The following is a 27,769-nucleotide window of genomic DNA, read 5'->3' on the forward strand; positions in this document are numbered from 1 at the left end:
TTTGTTAATTATTAATGTCTGCAGTTTTTCTCTAAGCGAAGGGAAATAGAGAAAAACTTTTATTCTGGTGGTTGAAGAAGGGTCCTATGGGGAGGGTTTATATAGGTTATGGGGTGCATTGCGATGTTTAAGGAAAACCATTTACTACAGCTAACAGGTTTTGGCTATTTAGAGTAACTTATAATTACAATTGGAACGTGGTTCATGGTTCCTAGGTAACAACCCTTCTTGGCTTTTGTTTGTTATGGCTCTAATTATAGTACTGTGCTAAAGAAATCTTCACCTTTGAATGCGGGATTGTAGCAGAAGAATGACAATGTGAACGTAAAAATGGGGTACAGGGGTATACTGAGGGAAATGAGTGGATGGAATGTGTGTATCTGTATATATTACAAAGTTTTATATAAAAATTATTTAATATTTTATTAATTAACTTTATTATAACATTAATATTTTATAAAAATTATGAGATACTTTCCTGTGTATAATATTAAGTTCATCTAAAATATAATGTATATAGTTATGAATATAATATTAGATAATTTAATAATTAATTTTATCAAACTCACGCGGTTAAAAAAGATATTAAGTAAAATAAGTGTTGAAAGTTTATTCTAGATGATCATAGAGAGAGGAAAAGATGCTTTTTATAAATCATTGCCTTGAAGACAATAATTAAGAAATTAAACATTGATCAAATATTTTATTATAATTTTTAATAAAAATTATTTATTAGTTTTTAACAATTATTTTAAAGATAACAATAAACAGAACGATAATATTTTTTCTCCTTTTTGTTTGATAAAAGGTAAAAATTGATTTTGGTGACACCAAATGGAGATTAACACATGTTAATATTGTTTGGGAAATGGTACACATTTTCTGAACTCGTGCTATCTGCAAAAGGAAAAAGTAGGGAAGCATGTGTCCAATATAACTTGAACAAGTGGAAAAAATCATTCATAAAAACCACATTTTCCATTAGTTTTTTATGTCATAATAAGTTACTCTATTACTTTGATTTATAAAACTATTCCTTTAACCTCAAGTGAAAACATTAGAAATATTAGAAACTTGTTTGAGTATTTCACAAATGTTTTAAAGTTTAAATAAAAAAATATGAATGGAAACAAATTAAAGAGAATAATAGATTATCAAATTATTAATAATAAATATTAGTTTGTTAAATATGCATAAATTAAAGAGATAAAAATTGTAAAAAAATGAAAAAAACTAGAGAAGTAAATTATCCAAATTAAGACATGTCATCTTTGTTCATATAGTGTGCAAAAATTTAAATTGGAATTTATTAAAATTTTAATAACTTCAAAATTTTAATTTATCTAAAGTGAAAGATGTATTCAAAAGAAATAAAATTAAAGTAAATATTATAAATCATGTAACTTCACAACTTTTAAAAAAATAATTTTTAAAGTGAGAACCTGAATTTATAATATAGAAGTATATTACTATTTAATTAAGGATTGATCACTCTCATTGTGTCGTTTGTTTTTATGATGTTTTTTTTTTTTACTTAACTAAAGTGGATACGGACATTTTTAAGAAAGTAGAGAAGACGTTTCTAAACTTAATTTTGAAGAAAAGTAAAAATGAAAACAATAAATGAAACCCAATACATATATTCACACTTTGCTTGACTTAACAAGTATTCTATGCATTCAAGTAGTATTTTAAATTTAGGTAAAGTTTAATGTTAGTATTCTTTTGCAACACTATTTGAGTTCTCTAGAAGAATAACTATAGTGACATTTATATCTTTCACAGAATGATTTAATAACACTTTTTTTATACGAATTTGGTGATGTTTAAGTCTTCAAAAACTTATATAGTGATAAATTGTTGTAGCCTCCCTAAATGTTACTTACCATCATGAAATTTATACGACCATCAAGTTGAATGCCTCCCTACCACATCTCAAGAGTTGATTTTATCTTCGTTCTTTAATTTCAAAAATAAATTTTAGTTTTAACTACTATTTTATCCATTTTTTTAAATATTTTTATCTTTCTTCAATTATAATATACTATTCAATTATCATACATAATTAAATACTATTTATCTATAATATCATAAAGTTTTTATTATAAAGTAAAAATAAATTTTATAGATCAATAATCTAAAAAAATAGTAATAAATATTTAATTATAAAATTGATTCACAATTTTAATTACAATCATAATGTGTGTATATGTATGTGTAATTAAAATTAAAATAATATTTTTTTTTATACTTTATCAATATAATATTTTTACACTTTCAACTAATTACAATGTAAGATAAATATAAATCCTAAAATAATTAAAAAATAAATAGTTTTGGTTTATATAATATGTGAATAAATGATAATATTTTTTATATTAATATATTTTAATACTTTTTAAAAAAATTACCAATATGATTTTTAAAAATAATTTAATTATTAATTATTTTAAATAAAAATACTCTTATGCGGAAATTAATCGTAGTTTTTCTAAAGTGAGAGAAAATAAGGATGTATCAACCAATTACGAGATGTTCTAATTCAAATAAAAATATAGTTTTTATGGACCTTTTTTACACATTGTCACTTTAGATCAATAAAATCCAATCATTAAAAACAAGTTAGTGATAACGAGTGAAAACTAAATTAGTAAATTTCACCAACTTTGTCTAAGCAAATTATCTTATAATAACCAATTCAAAAGTCAAGACAACTAAGCTGTATATGAACCTTCACCAATTTCAGCTATCAACCTATAGTTGAAGCCCAAGATATCTAATATCAACCACAGAATATAACAGTAACTGTGGATGAGAGGCCTTTGTTAGCTGTTGCCTAGCTTGGACCTTATCTATGCATTCTTTGATTCTATTTACAGAATAAACAAGGGACTAAAACACTAAGTGCTATGCATGGTGTGCATAAATTGGATGATGCATGTTGTAAGGAATTGGGGGGCACTGGCACACACAATTAGCACACACAATTAACCAAGATCAATATCAACCCTCTCTGGCTTTCCCCTTTCAGTCTGGTTGGCAACAAGCTCTACTCCTAGTTGTCCTTTGTCTCCAGCCCCAAAGGCATACAGCTTCCCTGATTCAGTTAGTGCAAAGGTATGTGCATTCCAATATATGGAATTGGTCAGACTAATCTGTACCACCCTTTCATTGACCTGTTTCAATGAAGTCACAAGCTCTGGACTTGACACATTTGCATACCTGTTTCCCTGCACAAGTCCAAACATATCATTGTTCATTAACTTCATTTAATTTAGGATTTTTTTATTGAATAATTTTTTTCATAAATCATCTACCTTATAGAAAGATTAAACTTCAATGGAATGCACAATAGTCACCAATATAAAATCTCATTTAGGTTTGTGGTACTTGTGCCCTGGCTATAGGGGCTTTTATAGGAAAATGTGGTCAAGAGTTCACTATGCGCTTTGCACATGAATCAAATAATGCAATGCAAGTCATCATTCAGATTTGGACATAAATTAACACATAATGCATAATATGATTTTAACAAGGGCAAACTTCAACTGGATGCTTCATTCTAAAACCGCTTCACATTTGGAACTCATCTACAAGTTCCAATTATTGTAAAGCAGTAACCACTTCATGGTGCAAAAATCAGTGAAGGCCACTTCTTTTGAACCAATCCAAACTAACAAGGAAAAAAAGAAGGAAGCAAAGAAGACCTGTTCATCATTTCCAGGGTTATGGCCAAGACTAGCAGATTCTCCGCAACCAAATGAATAAACGTCACCATTATCAGATACTACAAAGGTGGTATAATCTCCTGTAGCAACATGAACTGCTTTGACATTTTTCAATGCCTCCACCACCTTGGGCACTGATTCACATTCTTCATTTCCATGACCCAAGCAACCATAACGGCCCCATCCCCATGTGCAAACACGGCCATCCTGCCCCACCACAGCTGCATGCCAAGCACCAGCAGCAACCACCATGGGCTGAAGGTTTAACAGCTGAAATTGTTCAATCAAACGTGGATACTTCTCATCAGTTCTTGAGCCGTGTCCAAGCTTCCCACCCAAGCCACATCCAACAGAGTACACTGACCTGAGAAGATTTCAGAGAAGGATCACATAATCAATAAACATAACATACAGATAGATATTACTTATTACTCATCAAAATGATAATGAAATGAAATGTAAAAACTAGTTTACTTAAGAATAAAAAATCATCACACTTTCATAAATATTGAATTTGTGGATTTGTATTGCACATACATGTAAGAAATTGAAAAAACAGAATGGAAGATATGTGTTGACAGTTACTTTTTCACCCCAGCATGAAAGAGTGCCCAATTTGTAGCATATGATATAGCTCTCAATTCATTTCTTGTGAAAAAAAAAATGCCATAGTGAAGATAAGGAGACAGTTGGAGCTCACATTCCACTGGGTTGACAAGCCAAACAAAGCAGGTAGCAGAATCCAGCAGCTATTTGCACTACAGGTGTGTGTTCCAGAGCTCCTAATAAAGGGCGGGGTTCCACATCATTTGGATCAGTGTGGTGACAGAGTTTGCCATCACTACCCCAAGAAAATGTAAAAACCCTGCCTTCTCTTGACAGTACAGCTGTGAAATAATTTCCAATTGCAGCTTGCACAACAAATATGTTTCTCAAAGACTCGACTAACTGCGGACTAGTAGCCATTTTAGATCCTTGAATTCCAAACTCAGCTTCACCAAAAGAGTCTTTCCCAAAAGCATAAACCTTCCCAGAATCACTGATCAACATTGTCCTCCCAGCCCCAGCAGTAGCTTGTATTATTCTGATACCTTGCAAAGCTCTGCAACATAATGGAGTTATGTTAACTTCAATTCAACAAGTTCACTTTCCACTTTTCCTTAAGCTTACAGTAAAGGAACTATGGAATGTTCAAATGTTCCAACCTGATTGGTCGAGGTTGCCATTCCTCTTCAGTGGTGCCATGCCCAAGTTGTCCTGAACTATTAGACCCAAATGAATAAACAACCCCTTTTGATGTCACAGCAATGCTATGACCAGGACCTGCTATTGCCTGTGATTTCTCCCTTCTGCAACAAGCTTCTCCAGCCAGCAAAAACCTCAAAACCAATTTCCAAGAACCACCACATCTTTGCTTCAAATGTTGTCGTTGTTCTGTTGTCAGTGGCTTAAAAATGGCCCTCTTCTGGCACATGTCCAGCGCGGCAAGCTCCGACAACGACAAATTGAAATCCGGAGCAAAGTTTGCTGGCTGCCTGAAGAAGGAGCATGTTGCCTACAAAAGCACATGATCAGAAATGAAACCAGAACCATTAGAATTAGTACTATTAGTATTCAATTAGCAACTCAAAGGCTTAACTGCAGACAAGCACAGCACTTGCCTCTAGTTTAGCAAGGTCTTGTGGATACAAATTACATGCTGTAAGGACATGAAGGACAATGGATGGATTAGCAGACAAAGGAAACTCTCCGGGACCGGAGTTTCCGAAGCAATGGCGTTGCTGCCGTTGAAATGTCGGCAATTGTGTGGCAGTAATTGGCTGTTCAGGGATGTCATGGTATTGGATAGTTGGGGTTCCGCTTGTAGTGGCATCCATGGGCACTGCCAACCTTACACAGTGCCCAAATTTTGAAGAAGAGAGGATCTAACACTTCTGGGAATTACCAAAATATGTGCAAATGTATTACTACATCAATTCATTATTTCTCTGCTTCTCTAACTGTTATAGTATCTGAAACTCTACACATTGTTCTAACTTACAAAAGTATGTACCTCAAAAATATATTTGACTAGCAACTCTCAGGTCTCAAACCTACAAAGAAAAACATGCTTATAAAAATATGTGCCACAATTTTTTTTCTTAACACAGCTTAATTACACGATTATCTGTCTCTATTTAGTATGGCATTATAAATCAAAGGCACCAGAAGTCATGCATTTACACCAACAGAATCATGAAACTGATGATCATCAGAAAGAAAAATAGATTTTACTTTTCACAAATACCAAACTAAAAATTGTTTCATAAAACACTTGATCAAGATGACCCGTATGAGGAAAACTGAGGATGATGAAAATAAGGTGAAAAATCCAGAAAAACTTTGAGAAGTATAATGTTCCCAGATGATGGGATATTCTACAATTATACAAACAAAAGAAACCCAAAACAAAAAACAAAAAATTCTGATCAAAGGTGAAATCTTCGTTCACGTGAACTCATCGACACTCATCAAAGGTTGATCGTCACAATCAAAATGAATCAAACAACAAAAGTCTTCCTCCATGTAGAAACCAAAAAAAAAAAAAAAAAACTTTTTTTTTTTATTTTGACTTTCCCAGATCAGGGAATAACAAGTAACCCGATGAACAAGTACACTTGTGGAATACGCAACCATAAAAAGGAGAAAGTAAAACCCAAAAAATTATACAAAAAAAAAAAGGTTTGGGTGAATGGCACATGGAAACGTTATAGATCGATGGAAAGGCACATGGAAACGGTGATTACGTGGGAGAGGCATCAACAACGATTCCTCAAACTGAGTCTGCACCATCGGTGGAGAATTGTACAGAAAGTTGCTATTTTTTTTGTGAAACAAAGAAGAAGTGGGTATCTGATGAAATGGCGTAGTGGTAACAATCAGATTGAGAGAAAGAGAAACGCAGAGAGAGAAAGAGAGAGCAGAAATTTTGTATAGGTTTTGAGAGTGAGTGGATGAATCAATAATTTTCTAGTTTTATACTATAATTATTATTTTTATTTTTTTGTTCTGATGAAACCATGATGAAGATGAGGTGTCACTTTTACTACGTACCAACTAGCAACAATTCTCGGTTCTTACTGTTCAATATCGATCTTATGTATTTAAAACAGTATATTTTTATAAAAAAATATTAATCTCAGTTTTAAAAAGTAAGAATAAACAATTGAAAGTAATATTTTATTAAAAATTTTATCATTTTAAGAATAAAAATAATATAATAAATTTTATATTTTAATAATTTTATTATTATATATTTAAATTTAATTTTAAAGACTGAAGTTAATAAAATTATTTTAAAAATAACAAATATAATAAATATTTGAAAAGAAATACTATTATTTGATATTTAAATTTAATTTAAAAGAAAATTTTGTTATATAAAATATATTTTAATTTTTGACAATTATATTTTATATGAATTATAGTTTTTTAAATTGTTTTTTCGGAATGTTAAAATTATTAAGCATATCTAATATATTATTATCTTTAACTATAAAAAAGTATTTTTAATATATCAATTTTTTTTTTATAATCCTAGCATCATCCTTTAAGAGCCGCGAATAAACAACTAAAAAAGGTTTTTTTATTAAAAAAATAATTATCACCTTCACATATAAAAACGCCTTCAATATTATATTTTTTAATAAAATAATATTTTTAAATAATTAAACTTAACTTTTATAAAATAAAATTACAAAATCAGTTTTTTTATTTATTTATTACAGGGTCTTTTTACAAAAAAAAAAAAAAACCCACATGTATTACTATTTTAAAGTCAGCAATCTATTTGATAGACTTGCCTAAAAATGTTAAAAAATAAATAAAAGTTTGAATATTAAAATTAAAGATTCAAATGAATTTAGACGTTTTTAATTTGTTTTATTTAAACTCAAATCCAAATGAGTTTGAGATACATTAATCTCATTTGCAGCCTGCATTAATTTTTTCTGGCAAATAAATATATTTTTAAGGTAATATTTATTTTAAATTAAATTTATTATTTATAAATTAAAAATATTAATTTTTGTATATTAAATTTATTAATAAAATAATAATTAATTTTGTATTATAATAACAAAAATAATGATGATGAAAGTAAGGCAATATAATAAAATATATATAAAACTTTTTCAGTTTTATAATTGAGAACCTAATTATTATATTCGTTTTGAGCAATTAAAATAATCTTAAGTGTTTATTTAATTTTTTAATGAAGTAATCTGATAATATTTTTATTTTATATCTATGTGATAATTATTTGATGTTGTAAATTTTAATGCACTTAAAAATATATTTTTAATATAAACTTTTTTTATTTTTAATACATGTTAAATAGGGGAGTTGCATTTCGGCCAATTCTTTCAAAATTTGTACTCCTCTGCCAGCTCCAATTCTTTCAATGTCTTAATATTTTATTTTAATTATGACATGTATCCACTTCTTTTAACAAGGTAAATCCTTCTGTAATCTGAAAATTGAGAGAGTATCTTATATTCATGTATACGTAGAATAATTATAAGTATTAATTTTAATTTTAATAATAAAGTTAGTAGTATATTTTAAAAAAATGTAAATATTCTTTAATATTTTAACATAATCTAGACAAAGTCTTTAATATATCTTCAAGTTTAAGAGCACCACAGCAAACAGCAAAGACTTTTTACCAATACTATAATATATTAAAAAAATATATATTTTGAAATTTCAAAGTCTAATCTAGGAATCCTAGTTATTTGAGCAACATTTTTTGTGTGTGACTTTAATACATGCTTTATGCTTTAGATGAAGATCAACTTTTATACATTATATGATTTCCTAAAATTAATAAAAGAATAAATATTTTATTATTTTAAATAGAATTATATTAAAACAAAAAATGAACTTTTCAGTACTTTGTTAGCTTTTTTGATTTTTTAAAATAGAGTATTTTACAAGCTTACCTGCAAAGGATGAAGGGTGTATGCCTTTTAAGGGAAATATATTTTGAATTATCGAATGAGGCACTTAAGGGTGTCTTTTTTTTTTCTTTTAATAAGATGCAGTTTTAATTTCTCTTACCTTTCATAAATCAGATATAGTTTTGAGAACAATGTACGGGAAAAAAACAAATGATAAAAACGACCATATATAGTTATACAATGTCAATTTTAGTGATACAAGCAATAAAATTATAATGTTTTAAATTAATGTAAAATCATACATAAGAAAAATAAAAAAAAATAATTTTATTAAAAGTAATAATATTTAACAATATAACTACATTAATTTTTTTTTAATAAAAATATACTTTGTATAATTTATTATCACACACACAATATTATGTATGTTAAAAAAATTAATTGATAAAACAACTTTAAAAGCGAGTTTGCAAAGTATGAATGTATTGTCACCAAACGAAGAAACATCTGTAATCATCCCTAACTTCAAAACTAAATTAAACATTATCAATATCATCATCGTAAAACCTTTATTCATTTAAGGTATGTCAAAGCATTTGCTACGCCTGCTTAACATTGTCCCAAATTTGTCACCTCTTTTCACATCGTAGTTTTATGTTCATTTTTCTCTGTTAAAAGTTTCATCACTATCTTACTTTCAAAACGAATAGTGATAAAGATATGTATGTTTTACTCTTAATAAATTACAATAAGTCATAATTTAATTAATAATATACTATTTTTAATTTTATTTATAAGAAGTAAAAAATTATTTCTTTAAGATTAATAAATATATAATCATATCATAAAATTAGACTATATTTTAGAATTACACGTAATATTAAATGGCCCAATTAGTTACTTACATACTAAATAAATAAATATATCTACATATATAAGAAATGGATAAGCATTTTACTAATATAAATTTTACGATAGATAATAGTATAAATTTTTTTTGAGATTAACACATCTAAAAATAAATATTTATTTCTATAATTAAAATTAAAAAATGTTAATAATTATTTTTTTTGTTCGTTCCAAACCAAAATCACAAGAGTCACGTTGGAGAATAGGACTTCCATTCTCCCCTTTTAGGCATTAATAGGATAGGAACCGGAAGCCCGATTAACTTGGGCCAAGGACCCAGCTATTTTATTAACCATAATGTCTGGAGGCCCATTTTAATTGGGCCAATCCACCACATGTCTCAGACTCCCAAAAAAAAAGAAACCATAGGATTCTACTTTTGATAACGACTTAACGTGGCGTCAAACACTCAATTCATTAATCTAAAGAACTTTAATTTTCATACACTTCACTTATACAAAATTTCTATCTCACTTTCACTTTTTTTTATAATTTTTTCTTCCTTTCATAACATTCGCTCTTTCATTTTTGTTTTCTTATTTCATTATATATATATATATATATATATATATAAACATTTTCCCAATCTAAAACAAGCGATAAGAAAGGGAGGAACATGAGGTCCAAATCTCATCCAATGCACTGTTAGGATAAGAGGAGAATCTAGAATGCACAATACCATTGGACATCAATTCTCCGACGTGGCTTTTCCAAATATATTCCAAACGCAGAATGCTAACCGCATTCCTCCTCAGCTGCAAGAAATCAACACCACGTCACAAGGTTCACCTCATCATCAATGGCATCAACAATAGCAGCAATGGCAATGATCAACACAAAGTGCCTCAACACAGGGTCACCAAAGTTCCCAAACCCCACCAAGCTCATAACTTCGAAAAAACCCATTTCCCTTCTTTCCCTTCAGAACCTCCCAAAGGGCATGGCATCAAGAAAACCCACAGAAAACACAAAACTTTCAAGCCCCATAACAGGCACAGCAATTGCAGGAGCCATTTTCTCAACACTTGCAAACTGTAACGCCGCTTTTGCTGCGCAGCAAATAGCTGATATAGCTGAAGGCGATAACCGTGGGCTTGCACTGTTGTTACCCATAATTCCAGCCATAGCTTGGGTTCTGTTCAACATTCTGCAGCCAGCACTTAACCAACTGAACCGCATGCGCAGCACCAAAGGGGTGATGATTGGGTTGGGTCTTGGGGGGTTGGTGGGTTCAGCGTTGGTGTCAGCACCAGATGCTTCGGCTAGTGAAATTGCTGCAATTGCTGAAGCTGCTAGTGACAACAGAGGACAGCTTCTTCTCTTTGTGATAACACCAGCTATACTTTGGGTGCTCTACAATATTTTGCAGCCTGCTCTCAACCAGCTCAACAGAATGAGATCCGAGTGATTTCCTTATATAATTCAAATAATAGGCTCTCTTTTTTCTTCTTCTTTTTGTGGGGGTGTATGCAGTGGGATCTCATACATCAATTCTCATGTAACTTGTATCTAATGCTATATTTCCTTTTCCTTTTTTGTCTTGCCCTTCTATTTATTCTGTTCCTAAGCCAGTTTTTTTCTTCTTGCTGCAACTGATATGCTGCCTGAGATCTGATTTATCCATACCCGTGATTGAATATTGAATATTGAATTTATGACAAATTTGACACTTTTTTTTTTTTAAATCTTGCATAAAATTCTCTTAATTTTTATAATAAAATAATATTGTATGATTTTCTTAATTACATAAACTATTTTAAATAAAATTTGTTAAACCTTGTGGATAATGAATGTAATTTGCCCTTGACTCTATACGTTCTTTGCGGTTTCGAAAAGGCTTTTAGAATCGATTGTAATACTTGGCATGTTGCTTTGCACCTAAGCTGTGATAACAACTTGAAACAGGAAACAGAAAAGAGAAGGAAGAAATTAAGGCAAGAATGCAGAAATATAAAAAGAAATTTGAGATACGTTTAGTAGCCACCATGTTGTTTTGCTAATTTCTTGTATTCATATAGATAGTTACCACCAAACATTCCATTTCCATCAAACCACCCACTTGCCTTTGTTTAAGAGACATAAAACAGAAAACACGATGAATCAACAATAATCACTGGTGAAATTGGGGTCCAAAGAAGTACATTCAATGACAAAGGCAACCAAGGAAAAGAAAACACCACGGTGTAGTGTTAGAATCACCACGAACATAGATGATTTAGAGGGTGTTGAAACACTTGAAGAGGGGAAGTAAAATTGACTGAAAATAACTTATGACTGTTTTGGTTTTTAATTTTTAAAAATTATATTTTACAATAATTTTAAAAACTGTTTTTAAAAAACAGAAAACAAATAAACTCTTAATTTCTTCTCCTACTCTCTCTTTTATAAGATATTAAATTAAATATAATAAATATATTTTTTAATGATATATGCTATCAAATGTGATAAAACTTACTAAGCAGTTTAAAATAGTAGAATTAGGGACCAACTACTGTGACTGTAATATATATTGTTATTGGACAACCTACAAAGGCAAGGCAGAGTGCAGTTTAACGAGTTTATTGGTTCTTTTAGAAAATGATGACATTTTTACTGAATTAGGATTTTATCCATATAGCGGTGTATGCTGCAAATCTAGTTCTAGGAAATTATATTTTTAAAAGTTTGTTAATATGGCGGTTAGAATTGGCAAGTAGGAAGGAATTGATTCTGTTATTTTTGGTTATGTCTCTAGTAACATTTATTTTTAATTTTTGTTATCATTGTATTGTATAAAAATAGATCATACATAATCAATGATATATATAGAGAGTTTTATTCATCTTCTTTTAAAAACTTCTGATTCTTATATTCTAACATTTGGTATCTTGAGCTTTAGGTTCATGATCCACCATTGATTTTCACTGTGAGATTTGATTAAAAACATTAGTGACTGAGAGACGTTTGTTCAAGTTGTTCTTGATGGAAAGAACTAGGTAAGATGGAGGGTTCAAATGAAGACTCTTTTCAGGTTTCAAGAAATATCTAAAATTGTCGAGGAAAGATATGTTGAATTGGAGAAAACGACTTCTAAAGCTCATAAACTTTTGTATAAGAAATGTAAAAGTGTAGATGAAGCCGACTTTGAGAAGATTGCCACTGCCAAAACAATCATGGAAGCTTAGTGCATTTTTGAGAAAGCTTATTCTGGTGATGTCAAGCTAAAGAAAGTAAAGTTATAGACATTGAGGTGGTAATATGAATTGCTCCAGATGGAAAATTTCAGAAAAAGTAACTAACTATTTTACTCATGTTCTTACAATTACAAATTTAATGAAAGGTTGTCGAAAAAACCTTAGAGATCAAATGATAGTTGAGAAAATTTTGAGATCTCTTTCTTCTCAGTTTGACTACATAGTAGTTGCAATTAAAAAGTCCAAAGATCTTGAAACTTGAAAGTAGAAGAGCTTCAAGGATCTTTGGAGGCTCATGAGTAAAGATTGAATGAAAGAAACTCTAAGAGAGTCTCAGTTCAAGCTTTGCAAGCACATTCTACAAAGTCAAAGGAAAAAGAAAAATGGAATTCCATGAAAGAACGTGAAGAATTTTCAGGTAGTTATAAACAAAAGGAATGGAAGAGAGGGGAAGAAGTTTGATAAAAAGAAGGTGCAATGCTATAATTGTAGTAGATATGGACGCTTTGCAAGTGAGTTTCGTGACAAATAGAAAAATAGAAAAGTAAAAAAAGCTGATGAAGCTAATCTAGTAGAAGATAATATTGATTCAGACTTAGAACAAATCCTTTTGATAATGACAAAAAAATCAAATATAAAAGAATGTGAGACATGGTATCTTGACATGGATTGTTCAAACCACATGACAGGAAACAAGCATTGACTTATAGATCTAGACACCTCAAAAAATAGTATATTAGATTTGCAGATAACATAGACATAAAGTCTAAAAGAATTGGAAATGTTGTGATCAATAGGAAGGATGGGAGGAATGTCATAATTAGTGATGTCCTTTATGTTCCGAACATGAAAAGCAACTTGTTGAGTTTCAGACAGCTGCTTGAAAAGGGATATTCAATGAAGATGGAAGATGGCATGATGAGGTTATATGATCAGAAGGAGAAACTCATTCTAAAGGCTACAATGTTAACTAATAGTACATTCAAGATTAATTTTAAGGTAGCTGAAATGCAATTCATGGCAGTAGTAATGAATGACGACACTTGGCTTTTGCACTTTAGGTATGGGCATTTGAAATTCAATAGTTTAAATAAGCTTGTTACTGATTGAAATGGTGAAATGAATGCCTTTGATCAAACCACCAGCAAAGGTTTGTGCAGGTTGTATAGTTGGTAAATAACCTAAAAATTCTTTCAAGCAATCAACATCTCCTAGAGCTACAAGTTCACTTGAAGTTGTGCTTTCAGATGTGTGTGGACCTCAAGTGCATTAAAATCTTAAGAACAAATGGTGGTGGAGAATACACCTCAAATGAATTTGAAACTCACTGTGAAAGGAATAACATAGTATATGAAGTTACTGCACCATAATACCATAGCACAATGGCTTGACTGAGAGAAGAAATAGAACTCTTATGAATATAGTGAGAAACATGTTGAAAGAAAGAAAAAAACCTTCCAAAGGAGTTATGGGGTGAAGTTGTCACTACAACATCTTACATTCTAAATAGATCTCCAACAAAAAAACTGCATAAGATGACACTTGAAGAAGCTTGAACAGGAAGAAAACCTCAGCTTGTACACTTAAGGGTATTTAGTTTAGTGTGCTGGAAATATGTCATTGATGAAAGGAGAAAGAAGTTGGATGACAAAAGCACAAAGGTGATACTTGTTGGTTACCATCCCACAGGTGCCTACAAGTTGTATGATCCAGTTACAAAGAAAATTATGTTCAGCAAAGCAAGTTTGAGATGAATAAATTTGAAAAGCACCAACATAGAGAAATTCCAATGTTTACAGAAGATAATCTTGATGATAATGTCATTGAGACAAGAGGAAGCAGTTGTATGACTGGACAACCACAAAGACCATAAAGAGTAATTCAACCTTCAGTAAGGTTAAGTGATTATTGTCATGACCTATTTTTATAAAGGGTCAATGACATTCTGTATCACTATTCCTGATTTTATTATTTACTCATAGGATAATGTACGCGTAGATTAGAGTATAATTATTTTTTTTTAAATTTACTTTTCAGTGTCTCAATCAACAAAATAACAATGCTCCGAAGGCATTTTTATACAACCTAAGAATTTACATAAATAAGTTTATACATATACAAAAATTTGCTCTACTAGGAGCTCAACACACAAGTTCTCGAATAATAATAATTTCATTATTGAAAACTCTAACTAAATAATTTAGACCCATGACTTAAACCTAGACTATCAAAGTAAAATTACAATCTTCACCAAAAATTTTGACTTCATGCTTTTCTCAGTCAAACCTTCCAACATGATTAGTAGCTACAGAACCTGTCACATCTATTCACGTATCATAATACGATCATTGTCACACACACACATACCCCTAATACAGACAAAATAGCAAGGGTGAGCTTACAAAAAATAGTTATAACCATTAAATTATGTAAATTTATTTATATTAAATTACCAACACAATCATTAGATCAGCTTATTATTCAATAATTCTCCATCACCTTACTTAGCAATACAATCCCTTTTATTAAATCACTGAGTGTCGACAACTACTATGATGACATCAAGAACAACATCAACAACATCAACGTCATTAAATCTCTACACAATAATTATAACAACAATTCAGCTATATTCAGCATTACAACATTAGTAAATCCAGAAGAAACTTACCACTCAGTACATTAGCTTACCACTCAGCATATTTACCTACCACTTAGCATATTAGCCTACCACTTTTCCATACTATTTCAACAACATCATATATTAAACAGTTAAATACAACTGTCATAATACTTAATAATCATTTTCAGCATATTGTATAACTATATTTCAACAATTATTTTGAATATAAATAAATTTATATATTTCACACATCAAGCAATAAAACTTTATCATAACACTTCAGACTCAATATTCTCAACGCATATATCATAGTATTTCAGCATATTACATCTCATTATCGCATCCTAAGTACTATTTAGCAACGGAGAAATTCACTCAGATACATTATTCTAAGTTTTAAACTATGGTTTGATAATTCAACAATGTGTTCTCGGCTAACACCAAATTAAACTCCTAGAGAATTCAGCGTTTAGTAGACAAACAAGCTAACTCAAATAAGCACCCCTTACCTGAAATAAATTTTCCTTAGATCAAACTTCACGTGGGTCCTCAATGAAAGAAACAATGCTCGCGGGTATAGATTTCCTTACTAGCAAGAGTTTGAGACTTTAAAGAAGAAGAACCTAAGAAATAAAACCCAGAGTTAAAATTAAGGTCTCGAGACCTCACCTAGATCCACATAAACAATGGTTCCCACTTTGATTGGGAAAAACTTCAGCCTTGAGAAAGTTCTGTAAGGTGAGATGATGAGAGAACAGAGAGAAAATGAGAGCAGAAAGCTTTCTAGTGAGAAATAAATGTTTCTGGACGTTGAGGCTCCTTAAATACCCCTCCAGCTCGCGTACTCTCGCTTGAGCAAACTAATTCTCGTTTGGGTAAGCTCATCCTCGCTTGGGAAAAAAAACCAGACAGTGGAACCTTCCATATTTTTTGCTATTCTCACTTGAGCGAAGAACATCTCGCCTAGGCGAGTAGCATTCTCGCCTGAGCGAGATTGGGTCCAAAGAGTTACCCATTAATTCTGCTACTCCTCGCTTGAGCGAGCAGTTCTCGCTTGAGCAAGATTCTAGCTTGGGCGAGGGGACAGTTAGGGTGATCCTATCTTATCTCGCTTGAACGAGAACACTCTGCACCCATAACTCTAATTCTCTTTCCCGATTGAAATAATATCAACTCTTAACCATACTTTCTATATTATCTTACATACAACACACTTAATAATCATTTTCAACTCACACTGTACTTTACATTCAACAACATCATCACACAACATAGCGATCACACTGCTCCCAATTCAACAAACATACAACCTTTATATATATATATATATATACACACACACACACACACACACACACACATTTTAACATATGAAAATTCATACACTTAGGTGTACACGACACAATTCAAAGGGAATAGTAAATATATTTACACCAATCTGACAATTCTTCCCCTGAAAATAAATTTTCATCCTCAAAAATTTCACTCGTCAAGAAAAAAATGAGGGTGCTGCTCACTCATTCGATCTTCCAACTCCCACGTCGCATCACCTGTAACTGGATCCTAAACGACCTTCACAAGTCAGATTGACTTGCTCCTGAGTTCTTTAATTCTAGTATCTTCAACATTTGCAGCTAGAAGTGTAATCAACAAATCATCTCGTATCTGCACCATATCTGGTTCTATCACGTGAGTTGGATTCGGAATGTACTTCCTTAATTGCGACACATGAAAGACATTATGCAATCTTGCGAGTTGAGGTGGTAATGCTAACTCATAAGCTACTGGTCCTCTGCGACACAATATCTGATACGGTCCAATAAACTTTGGTGTTAATTTCTTTGCCTTTAGAGCTCATCCCACACTAGTGGTTCGTGATACTTTCAAAAATACATGATCACCCACCTCAAATTCCAAAGGTCTTCGACGCCGATCAGCATATGATTTCTCATGACTTTGAGTTGCCCTTAATCTCCTCTATTTAAGTTCAACTTGCTTTATGGTTTTCTAAAGCATTTTTGGTCCAACCATTAAAAGTACTTTGTCTTGAAACCAACAAATCATAGTTCAGCATCTCCTGCTATACAAAGCTTCGAAAGGCGCTATGCCAATGCTTGAATGGTAGTTGTTATTATAGGTAAATTTCACCAGAGGAAGCATGTCTTCCCAATCACCCTTCTGATCAATAACACAAGCATGCAACAAATCTTCTAAGGTCTGAATACTTCGCTCTGACTGACCATCAGTTTGAGGATGATATGTTGAACTCAGTCTTAACTGGGTACCCAAAGTTTCTTGAAAACTCTGCCAGAATTGAGAAGTGAAGCGAAAGTCCCTATTAGAGATGATGCTAGCAAGTGCTTCGTGTAACTTAACAATCTCTTTGACATAGAACTTAGCAAGTCTCTCCAAGGTATAGTTCATATTAACGGGCAGGAAGTGTGAACACTTTGTTAATCTATCAACTATAACCTAGATAGCATCATGATTCCTAATAGTTCTCGGCAAATGGAATACAAAATCCATAGTTATACTGTCCCATTTCCACTCAAGGATCTCCATGATCTGTAATTCTCTAGGTGGACTACGATGTTCGCTTTTGCTTTCTAACATGTTAAACATGTCTTAACAAATCTGGCTATTTCACCTCTCACTCTTGGCTACCAAAATATTTGCTTCAGATCTTGATACATTTTTGTTACTCCAGGATGAAGATTAAGGCTACCCTTATGACTTTCCTCTAAAATCTTTCTTCTTAACTCAGCACCTCTTAGAATACAAATTCGTTCCTCATACCAAAGAATATCGTCTGAGCTTCTATTAAAACCTTTGTTCGATCTGTGCTTAAGAGGAATACAATCTGGCATAACCTAGAATCCCATAACTGCTTATCTTTAATCTCCTATAGGAATCTATTAGTCAGTACAATCTTGCCACAACTGATCTTCTTAGGCAATAAGTTCATGTGTAAGTTTAAGTCTCGAAATTGCTATATCAAAAGAGACTTACTAACTCTAAGGGAGAAAGCTTGAACTACACTTCTGCTCTAAGCATCTACTACTACATTAGCCTTGCTTAAATGGTATTGAAGTTGAAATTCATAATCTTTAAGAAATTTCATCCAGCGCCTTTACCTTGTCTTCAGTTCTCGTTGATCGAATAAATGTTTAAGGCTTTTATGATCACTGAATACATCAAACTGTGATCCGTAAAGATAGTGCCCACCAAATCTTTAGAGCAAAAACTACTGTAGCTAACTCAAGGTCATGCATAAGGTAGTTCAACTCATGGGTCCTTAACTAACGCGATGTATATGCCACTTGTAACGCCCCTAAACATAGACTCCATGAGTTGAACTACCTTATGGGGTCTATGTTTAGGGGCGTTACAAGTGGCAAGCAATATCAGGAATTTGATTCTTTGTTGTCAAGGGTAAAATTGATCCATTTCTTTGCTTGGGGACAAGCAATCGTTCAAGTTTGGGGGAATTTGATAAATGCTTTCTATACTTGATCCGACATTGTAATTCATGAATGATAATTGAGAGTTTTAAGCTATTCATTGATAAAATTTACTATTATTAATTTCATTTTATTTATATTTCAGGAAAAATGATCAAGAAGTGAAAGCTTTAAAAGATATTGAGACTTGAAACACATAATGAAGCCAGAGATATACACGGGCAAGTACATGCTCGTGTATATGAGTGTGTATCTCACTGGTCGCGTTAATTGAAGTGTATCATCAAAACCAGAGATGTACACGGCTAGATACATGGCTGTGTACATGAGCGTGTACTTGTCAGGAAAGATTTGAAGGACACCTATTAGAAAACAGAGAAGTACACGACTAAAGTACACGGGCGTGTACTTTTACGCGCGTCAGAAATTTAACTTTTGCGAGAACCCTAGGACAGATCCTATAAAAGGAGAACTGGTCTTGAATGGAAGGGGGCGATTTTTGGAGACGAAAGACTCAGAGACGGCAGGAGGATAGGATCAAGCGTTTTAATTCATCTCTTTTGTAATTTTAATTTCAAGATGTTTAGGTTCTAACTTTCCTTTGAGTATCTAGATGTAATGAATCCTAATTGACTAAATTTTCTGGAATTCTTCTAATGTTATTTCATGCTCTTTTCTCTTGGGTTTAATTAAGTAGTATCAATTTTCTCTATCTTGTTTTCTTGTTTAAATTTGAGTAAAATTCCTGCATGAAATTAACATTGCTCAATTAAAAAGACTTGAATGTATTTCTAGAGATAGAAAGACGTAAGTTTTCTGTATTAGGATTAACCCTAATTATGGAATTCATAATGAACTTAATGCAACCTAGGGGTATTAATTAAGGAAGAGATTCTGATTAATCAACTGAGGGTTAGGAATTATTATCCTTGAGAAAGGTATTGATTTAATTTGGAATTTCCTGCAGCGATAAGGGTTTGGAACTAAGTAGTTGAAGAAGAATTTCAGTTATTTGGACAGTTAGGGGGATTTACAGTCTAGATACTTGCCTTTTTACATTGAATACCTTTAGTCATAATTTTCTATAATTTATTTTCACTAGAATATATGTTCCTTTTAATTTATTATTCTTTTACTTTTAGCAATTTCATCAACAAGGTTTATTTTTCATATTTATTAACAATTACGCAATTAAGGAAAAGTTTCTTAATAACAGTCCCTGTAGATACGACACTTGGTACTTTAATTTTAATTTTAATAATATTACTTCGACAACGGGTACACTTGCCCAGTGATCAGGTTTTTACACATCAATGATCTCTTGATCATAAGATATGATGAGTCTGAAATTAATCACTTCAAGGAGTAATTGAAGAAGGAGTTTGACATGACTGATCTTGGGATCATGTCTTACTTCCTAGGATAGAGTTTTGTCATAGAAATAGAGATCTAATCTTGCATCAGAGGAAATATGCCTCTAAGATGTTAGAAAGGTTCAAAATGAAAGACTGCAACCTAACAAAATGTCCTTTTTGTATTCTATCTAGGTTATGATATAGGAGCTTCTGGCCAGTAATGGTATCAGAGCCTTCAAATTATTTGATGCTCATATCCTCAGGGTTTATCGGCTGGACAACTGATGCCCACCTACTGGAGATGTTGTATCCACAGTCGTCCCTGTCTGTAATAAAGTCACGATCACCTGTATTTATTCAGAGCCTAAAGTCTCTGTTAAAGAAGGGGATAAGTGTGATAGTCATTATAAATAAAGTGAGTAAGAGTTACCACAACACCATAAATACAACCACTACACAAACATCTACAGAACTTTCTCCAATCTACCTAAACTCACCACTCTCTTTACCAAAAGAATGTATCCATACAGTAGCCCACAAAATTGACAACCTGGTCGAATATACATATGTCCCTAAAGAATCAAAAATAGAGGAATCAGTAGTCCCTCTATTGAGTCCTTACAATGTTTTCAGAAGGCACAAGTCTTTTGCCAATAAAGTAAATAGACTCATTCTCAGAAAAAAAATAACCCATTAAAGAGTATGTCTAATCCTCCAGAATGGATCAGTGTGAAATCAGTGCTTCACCAGAGGAGCAGTTTATCAATCTCGAGATTCTCCGAATGTTCATAAATCATTGGAGAGAAGAGGGATACACATCCTTTCACTTTGGAGCCGTCAGACTTATTCTATTATTACATGGTAGAAAGAATTTACATGTCTCTGCTAAGATCTCATTACTAGACACCTCTTATATTTGTTATGAACATGCACTGATTGCCACCCTTTTAACCAATCTACATGTTGGGAGTGTTGTTCACACAATTTTCCTAAACTACAATGTTTCCTTGAAAGATAAGACTCCTCCCACCAAACTAAAAGTTCAAATCCAACTGTCTGGAGTTGAAGAAGCTCTATTTGCAACTCTCCACCATCAGATTATATATAGGTTGCAGAATCATGCCCATGATTTACCAAGCCTAAGTGGAGCCCATGATAACATGCTTATAGTAGCAAATAGGGATGAAGATGATATCCCTTTCATTACTTAAATTCCAAGACAAATCTCTAGGGATGAATTGATTAAATTGATCCCTATAGAACGGACGACTAATTATGAAAAGATCATGCACAGTAGAAAACCAATACGATCCACTGAAGCAACTTTCAGAAAATTTGTAGATGGATCTGTCATTACAGTCTTTAAAAAACCTGATGTTAAAAGCAACTCATCCTCCAACGTTTTTCAATCTATGATGATCACTCTTGGAGAAGGAGAAGATGGGATCCCTATATACAGCTTCAAAGTTGATGGTACCCCCATCTATTCAGACAAGTTTGATAGACATTTCATGTGGGATGTTGATCCTTCTATGTGTGATCCAAACTGTGACTGTTGGATGCATACTGGAGATACCTTAGAGGAAGATTCTGATGAGGATAACCACAGAAAGAAGAAGTCATGCAAGTCTCCTCCTAAACCAAGAAGGAGAGATCCAGGATATTCTCCTTAGGTAGGGATCAGACAGAAAAAAGAACCTCTTTCCCATTTATCATGAAGGATTAAGAATCCTTAAGGAAGAAGGACTTTTGTTAGAACCTCCAAATGATCCTGATCTAATCACATGGCCTCCTCCTCCATCACTTTGCAATTCTTTTTTCCTTAATCCAGAAAAAATGCCTCAACCCATTCCATGCATGATGTTTTCTCAAGAAGATTCTTCTTCTCTTGAAAGGAAAACTGATCCAATTACTAAGGTTAACTATAGACCTTTAGTAATATCTTTAGAAGTTCAGGCTGATAGTAGCCTAAAACCTTTGTCTCAAGCTGAGGAAGTTTTAAACTAGCAAACTGAAAACTCCTTAGCTCAAAATAAGATTTTGAAAAAGATAGACAAAAAAATGGACAAGATAGTTGAATTGTCCAAAAAAATGATGAGAGATTACAATATCTATCTGAGAAGCTTCGCAAATATTAAAGAGTTTCAAAAGCAAGTAGTCAAATTAGAGACTGATATTGCAAAGCTTACAGAAGAAAAGGCAGTTTTTACATATGAATATCATAGAAAGGACAGAGAAATTAGGAGACTGAAAAATCAGTTGCAAGAAATAGATGATATTATTGCAGCCAAACAACAAAATAGGGAGACAAAAGTGAATCCTTTTTTTGTTCCACCACCTGTACAATCAAGTTATTACTTTCCTTTCAGTCCATCTCCTTTTTATCAAGGTACTTTTACAACACCATCTTATTCTTTACCCTCTGCATATAGACCTAAACCTAGGTCTTCCACACGAGACTCAAAAGGGAAAGGAAAGATGAGTATTTCTTCCTCAGAAACCAATAAAACAAAAGATTTAGACTCTTCAGAAAATGAGAAATCTCCACCAAAAAAGTCATCCAAGGGAAGTCAAGAAAAAACACCTTTTATAGGTGTAATTGTTGAAGAAGATGACCAAGTTGATGATTCAAGTTCCAGTTTATCTAAAGGGACAGAATCCCATGAATCCTTAACTACTAAAGCAGAATCTCATGAAGAATCTTATGAATCTTCAACAACTAGAGATTCTCAAAGTGAATCAGAACTTTCAAAAACAAAATCCTCAGAAGAAAATTTCACCGACATCACTGAAATGTTGATGGTTAATACAACACAATCTAGTAATGAAAGAGGATATTTTTATGATTCACCTGAAGAAGAGGAAGAAATCAACAGAAGAGAAAGAAAAGGATCTAAGATCAATGGAGGTCCTTATTTCATACTTGATGATGTGTCTCCACAATATTGGAGAAAAAGATTGTTTGATTGTGGAGCATGGCTAGACACTCAATTCATAAAATTAGATGCAGATCCATATAAAGTTATTGAAGAATTATGTTGCAGAATGACTAGCACCCTGAAAGAATGGTACCATAATCTTGGAAATGTAAAACAAGACCAGTTTCATCAACTGAAAAATACTCGTCAGGTTCTTGGAGCTATACATTAAGAATTTGTGGGTGACATAGATCTTTATGATAAGAAGACCAGTCAAGAATATTTTGAGATAAGAGGCTGCTCTTTAAAGAAAAGTGATTTAGAAAAACATCATAAGAGGATGGTAGAAATTTTCTATCTTTTCAATAGTTATAATGATGTTAGTCTAAAAAATATTTATGTTGCCTCTTTTCCTCAAGAATTACAACCAGAGATTCATAAACTTATTGCTGCCCAAGGACAAGACTTGACCAATCTGAGCCTTGGTCAAATTCATCAGAAGATATAAGAATCTCTTGACAAACTCTGCGGGACACATCTATTTATTTCTGATGTGATGAATGAGAGATCCAAGTTTACCAAAGCTTGCAAAAAGAAATTGGATGTAAAGACAAAAAATGTGTTTGTCTACCCATGAAGAAAGAAAAAGGAAGGATAAGAAAGTTTTCAAAAAAAAAAAGATGAAGATGATGAAGTTCTTCAAGAAGAAGAGCAGAAGAGGGAAAAATAGGAGCACAAGATGCTTCATCTGCGGGGAAAAAGGACACTCTGCAAAAAAACTGTCCTAACAAAGATTCCAAAGCTTAGAACTTGGTAAATTCATTAAACCTTGTTGAAGGAGATATTGAATCAGAATATTCAGAACAAGAAGAAGCATATCAGGATACAGTCTTTGCTATTCAAGAATCATCTAATGATTCTTTAGAAACTTTAAGCAAAGAAGAAGAGTATATTCATCTTTATTTTACTCAAGAAGTAAACAGTGTTTCTTAAACTCCAGCACAACCCTGTGTTGAAGTACAAGTTCTCTCCAACAAATATGCTACTCCAATAAGAGCCATAGCTTATATGGATACTGGAGCACAGAGGACAATGATGAATCCAGAAATTCTTCCAAAAGAATACTAGATTAAAAACCCAACTTTCTTTGTAGCAGCAGATGGAAAGCTCTTCAAAACAGACTTAATCTCCAAGATGTCCATTGGAATTAAGTTTTTCCCAGATTATATAATTTGGATGAAAGTCATTAGAAGCCATCTTTCTAACAAAGATATTCTTCTCAGAATGGATGCATACTGTTTAGTTGAAAAGCTTCAGATTCTTCCCAAAGGGATCAAATTCAAAAGAAATTTCAAGCCCTACACTGATGTCTTGAAACTTTATTCTCTTGAAGAAAGTCTAGAAGAATATTCTGAAATTAAGGAAAAGCTAAAAAATTTATGTGCAGATGGTCAGGAGAATTTTTCTCATCATAATTCAATTTGGAACAATTCAGAGTTCTTTATAAAGCTTCCCTTCAAACTCAATGAAGACATCAATCCTACTAAAGTCATTCATCATGGAATGAGTCCAAGTGATCTTCAAATGGCTAGACAAGAATGTAATGAACTCCTTCGTCAAGGATTGATTGAACCAACAAAATCAGAATGGGCATGCCAGACATTCTATGTTGAGAAGAGATCTTAAAAGCTCGGGAGAAAAAAGAGGTTAATAATTAACTATAAACCGCTCAATCATTTTCTCAAAGATGACAAATTCCCTATCCCAAAAACTTCTTCTCTCCATACTCTCATCAAAGATGCCATAATCTTTTCCAAATTTGATTTAAAGTCTGGATTTTGGCAACTTGGTGTTGATCCTACTGATAGGTACAAAACTGCTTTCTGTATACCTACTGCTCAGTACCAATGGAAAGCTCTTCCATTTGGTCTGAAGGTTGCACATTCCTTATTTCAAAAAGCTATGCTCAGAATCTTTGAGCCTATCCTTGATAGTATACTCATCTACATAGATGATGTATTATTATTCTCTAAAGACACAGAATCTCATAAAAACTTCCTAGATAAGTTCTTTAATCTTGCCAATACTTATGGGATCATGTTGTCAGAAAAAAAGATTCAGTTAGCTCAAACCCAGATAGATTTTCTGAGAATGCACTTTTCTCAAGAAAATTATCAATCTCAACCTCACATTGCAGAAGAACTCTTGAATTTTCCTGATGAGAACATCACCATCAAATAGATTCAACAGTTTCTTGGAGTTTTGAATTATATTAGGGATTTTATTCCTAATGCAACCAAATATACAAGTCCTTTGTCAAAACTTCTAAGAAAGAATCCTCCACCATGGAGCACTGAACAGACTGAAGTTGTTCGTCACCTTAAAAAGATAGCTCAAAATCCTCCACCGCTTAAGATTCCTGGAGATGGTAAAAGAATCTTACAAATTAATGCAAGTGATCATTATTGGGGAGCTGTTTTACTTGAAGAAATCAATGGAAAGAAAGCATATTGTGGACATGCTAGTGGACAATTCAAATAATCTGAGAAGCATTATCATACTACTTACAAAGAAGCTCTGGCAGTAAAAAATGGTATCCAAAAACTTGACTTCTATCTCAGAGTTCATTATTTTGAAGTTCAAATGGATAACTCTGCTTTTCCTGCACTTCTTGAATTCAAAAATAAGATGTCACCTGATCTTCAGGTTCTCAGATTAAAAAATCAGTTCTCCAAGTATGATTTTACTGTTAAGCACATAAAAGGAGAAAAAAATATTGTCCCTGACCTATTATCTAGATCAAAAAAGCCTATCTCCATTATTACCTCTGCACATAGTTATCCATTAATATTCCCACTTAATATATCTGAAGCAAGCACTAGTCACCAACCTCTTCACATCTTTCCACCTAAGTTCAGTAATGTTGGTTTCCTCACCATAAAATACATTAAAGATTTTGCTCGAAACCATATGTTTCATTACCTAGCCCTTTCTCTTTATAACCATGGTGTCATACCCAAACCTTTATGGTTCCATCCTGATGCTCCTTACCTGAATAATTTTGCCTTATTAATGGATTTTCCTATGATCAAAGAAGACCTTTTATGGTGTGTCACTCTCTTATTTCATTATCCTATAGTCTTTCCCACATTCAAGATGTTTGAATTTCTTCATAATCCTCAGCATAAAACATCTCTTTTATGGACATTCTTAACCTGGTTCTAACCTATTCAGTATTGGAAGAAAGACATTCAAACTGAAATGAAGAGAGTCTGCATTTGGAAAGAAATTGATTTACCTCCTCCTGAGTTTCCAAAAAATATTACCGTGGTAATTATTCATAGACCTTATTTCAAACATCCAGTTTCCAATTTAATCTATACTCAAAATCAAGTTAGATTTTGGAACACGTATGGAAGTATAAAGGATATAACAGAACTGGAAAGACTATCATTTCATCAGGCTGGTTTAATCACTCATCTCCATGTTGAAAATGGAGCTCAGAAAGAAATGATCAAAGTAAATTCCACATGTACAAAGTTAAAATCCATGGACATTATATGCCCTCCAGATCCTCATGATCAAAATATGTGGAATAAAATCCAACAAGTAAAACCACCTGTGATTTCTTCCAATATTACTTTTGAAAATTAGGAAAGAGAAAGTCATGTCATAATTAGTGGTGAAGTTGAGTCATCACATGTTGTTGACACAATAATGGACTCTCAAGATCGATACGAATTTGTAATGGATCAAGAAGGATGGGAAACTGATGATGACCCAAATTTGTCTCCAAGCTATGAACCTATTTGCAAGGACTGAAGAATCTTTGAAAAAGTCACTTTATGTAATAAAGCATCTTTATGTATTATGGTTTTTAGTGTGACTCATATGTACTTAAAGTTTTCTTCTTTGTTTGCTTGCCCAAAGACACTTTGTAAAAGGTTGGCTTCTCATCCAAACCTGTCCCCTATAATAATTATGTCTGTTGTCCATCCTCTATATATGGATGAACTCTTGCCCTTTAGAGGCAGATCGAACTGAAATAAAATTTGTGTTTTCATATATCATAAGTTCTTTCTAAACTTCTCTCTCTGAAAGCTTTGTTTATAATGACTATCATCTAATCCCTGACTAGAAAGAAGTATGCTTCAGGGAAAGGTCAATAGATTCAACTCTTTACAAGCAGATAGTTGGAATATTGAGATATCTATATCATAGCAGGCCTGGCATAGCATATGGTGTTGGCATTATAAGCATATACATGAGTAATTCCAGAGTATCTCACATGGCTACAGCAAAGAGAATTCTGAGATATGTTAAAGGAATACTAGATTATGGGCTTTTGTATCCAAGACCAAAACCTAATCAAAGTGTAAAGCTAATTGGTTTTTTAGATGCAGATTGGAGTGGAGACATTGAAGATAGTAAAAGTACTACTGGTTACATCGTCAAGTTGTTTGGATCAACAATTTGGTGGAGTTCAAAGAAGTAGGAATCGGATGGGCTATCAATATATGAGTCTGAATACATTACTACTGTCTCAGCAGCATGTCAAAGTAGCATGGTTGGAGTTCATTGTTGGAAGAATTGAAGATCAAGCTTGATGTTGCAGTGTTGTTCAATATCGACAACAAATCTACAATTTACCTTGCTAATAGC

At 32.4% G+C, this 27,769-nt stretch overlaps 3 protein-coding genes across 3 annotated transcripts; 2 read left to right on the plus strand and 1 right to left on the minus strand.

The window, feature by feature from the left end:
* Window positions 1–2,631: 2,631 nt before the first annotated feature.
* On the minus strand, window positions 2,632–6,719 carry LOC113846425 (ultraviolet-B receptor UVR8-like). The gene is made up of 7 exons (XM_027474674.1): window positions 6,515–6,719; window positions 5,782–5,821; window positions 5,390–5,662; window positions 4,934–5,283; window positions 4,429–4,830; window positions 3,708–4,092; window positions 2,632–3,230 (listed from the first exon to the last, which is right to left on the minus strand). The coding sequence occupies exons 3-7, from the start codon at window positions 5,603–5,605 to the stop codon at window positions 2,988–2,990; spliced, it is 1,596 nt and encodes a 531-aa protein (XP_027330475.1). The 5' UTR covers window positions 5,606–5,662; window positions 5,782–5,821; window positions 6,515–6,719; the 3' UTR covers window positions 2,632–2,987.
* Window positions 6,720–9,993: 3,274 nt separating this feature from the next.
* On the plus strand, window positions 9,994–11,252 carry LOC113846235 (photosystem II core complex proteins psbY, chloroplastic). Its single transcript, XM_027474265.1, has one exon. The coding sequence runs from the start codon at window positions 10,377–10,379 to the stop codon at window positions 10,983–10,985; it is 609 nt and encodes a 202-aa protein (XP_027330066.1). The 5' UTR covers window positions 9,994–10,376; the 3' UTR covers window positions 10,986–11,252.
* Window positions 11,253–25,750: 14,498 nt separating this feature from the next.
* Window positions 25,751–27,602, plus strand: LOC113874860 (uncharacterized mitochondrial protein AtMg00810-like). Its single transcript, XM_027513072.1, has 3 exons — window positions 25,751–25,813; window positions 26,342–26,437; window positions 27,246–27,602. The coding sequence occupies exons 1-3, from the start codon at window positions 25,751–25,753 to the stop codon at window positions 27,600–27,602; spliced, it is 516 nt and encodes a 171-aa protein (XP_027368873.1).
* Window positions 27,603–27,769: the final 167 nt, after the last annotated feature.

This window comes from Abrus precatorius, unplaced genomic scaffold (assembly GCF_003935025.1).
Source record: "Abrus precatorius isolate BTA unplaced genomic scaffold, Abrus_2018 Scaffold8, whole genome shotgun sequence".
Classification (NCBI taxonomy): domain Eukaryota; kingdom Viridiplantae; phylum Streptophyta; class Magnoliopsida; order Fabales; family Fabaceae; genus Abrus; species Abrus precatorius.

Bases quoted from the DNA above. Each gene is read 5' to 3' on its own strand.
- LOC113846425 (XM_027474674.1), bottom strand. From the start codon at position 5,605: ATGGATGCCACTACAAGCGGAACCCCAACTATCCAATACCATGACATC. The intron at 5,284-5,389 runs GCAAGTGCTGTG...GTGCTTTTGTAG, and splicing joins AAGACCTTGCTAAACTAGAG to GCAACATGCTCCTTCTTCAG. The intron at 4,831-4,933 runs GTTGGAACATTT...ATTATGTTGCAG, and splicing joins TGGCAACCTCGACCAATCAG to AGCTTTGCAAGGTATCAGAA.
- LOC113846235 (XM_027474265.1), top strand. From the start codon at position 10,377: ATGGCATCAACAATAGCAGCAATGGCAATGATCAACACAAAGTGCCTC.
- LOC113874860 (XM_027513072.1), top strand. From the start codon at position 25,751: ATGGATAACTCTGCTTTTCCTGCACTTCTTGAATTCAAAAATAAGATG. The intron at 25,814-26,341 runs GTTCTCAGATTA...TAACCTATTCAG, and splicing joins AGATGTCACCTGATCTTCAG to TATTGGAAGAAAGACATTCA. The intron at 26,438-27,245 runs GTAATTATTCAT...ATCCCTGACTAG, and splicing joins TTCCAAAAAATATTACCGTG to AAAGAAGTATGCTTCAGGGA.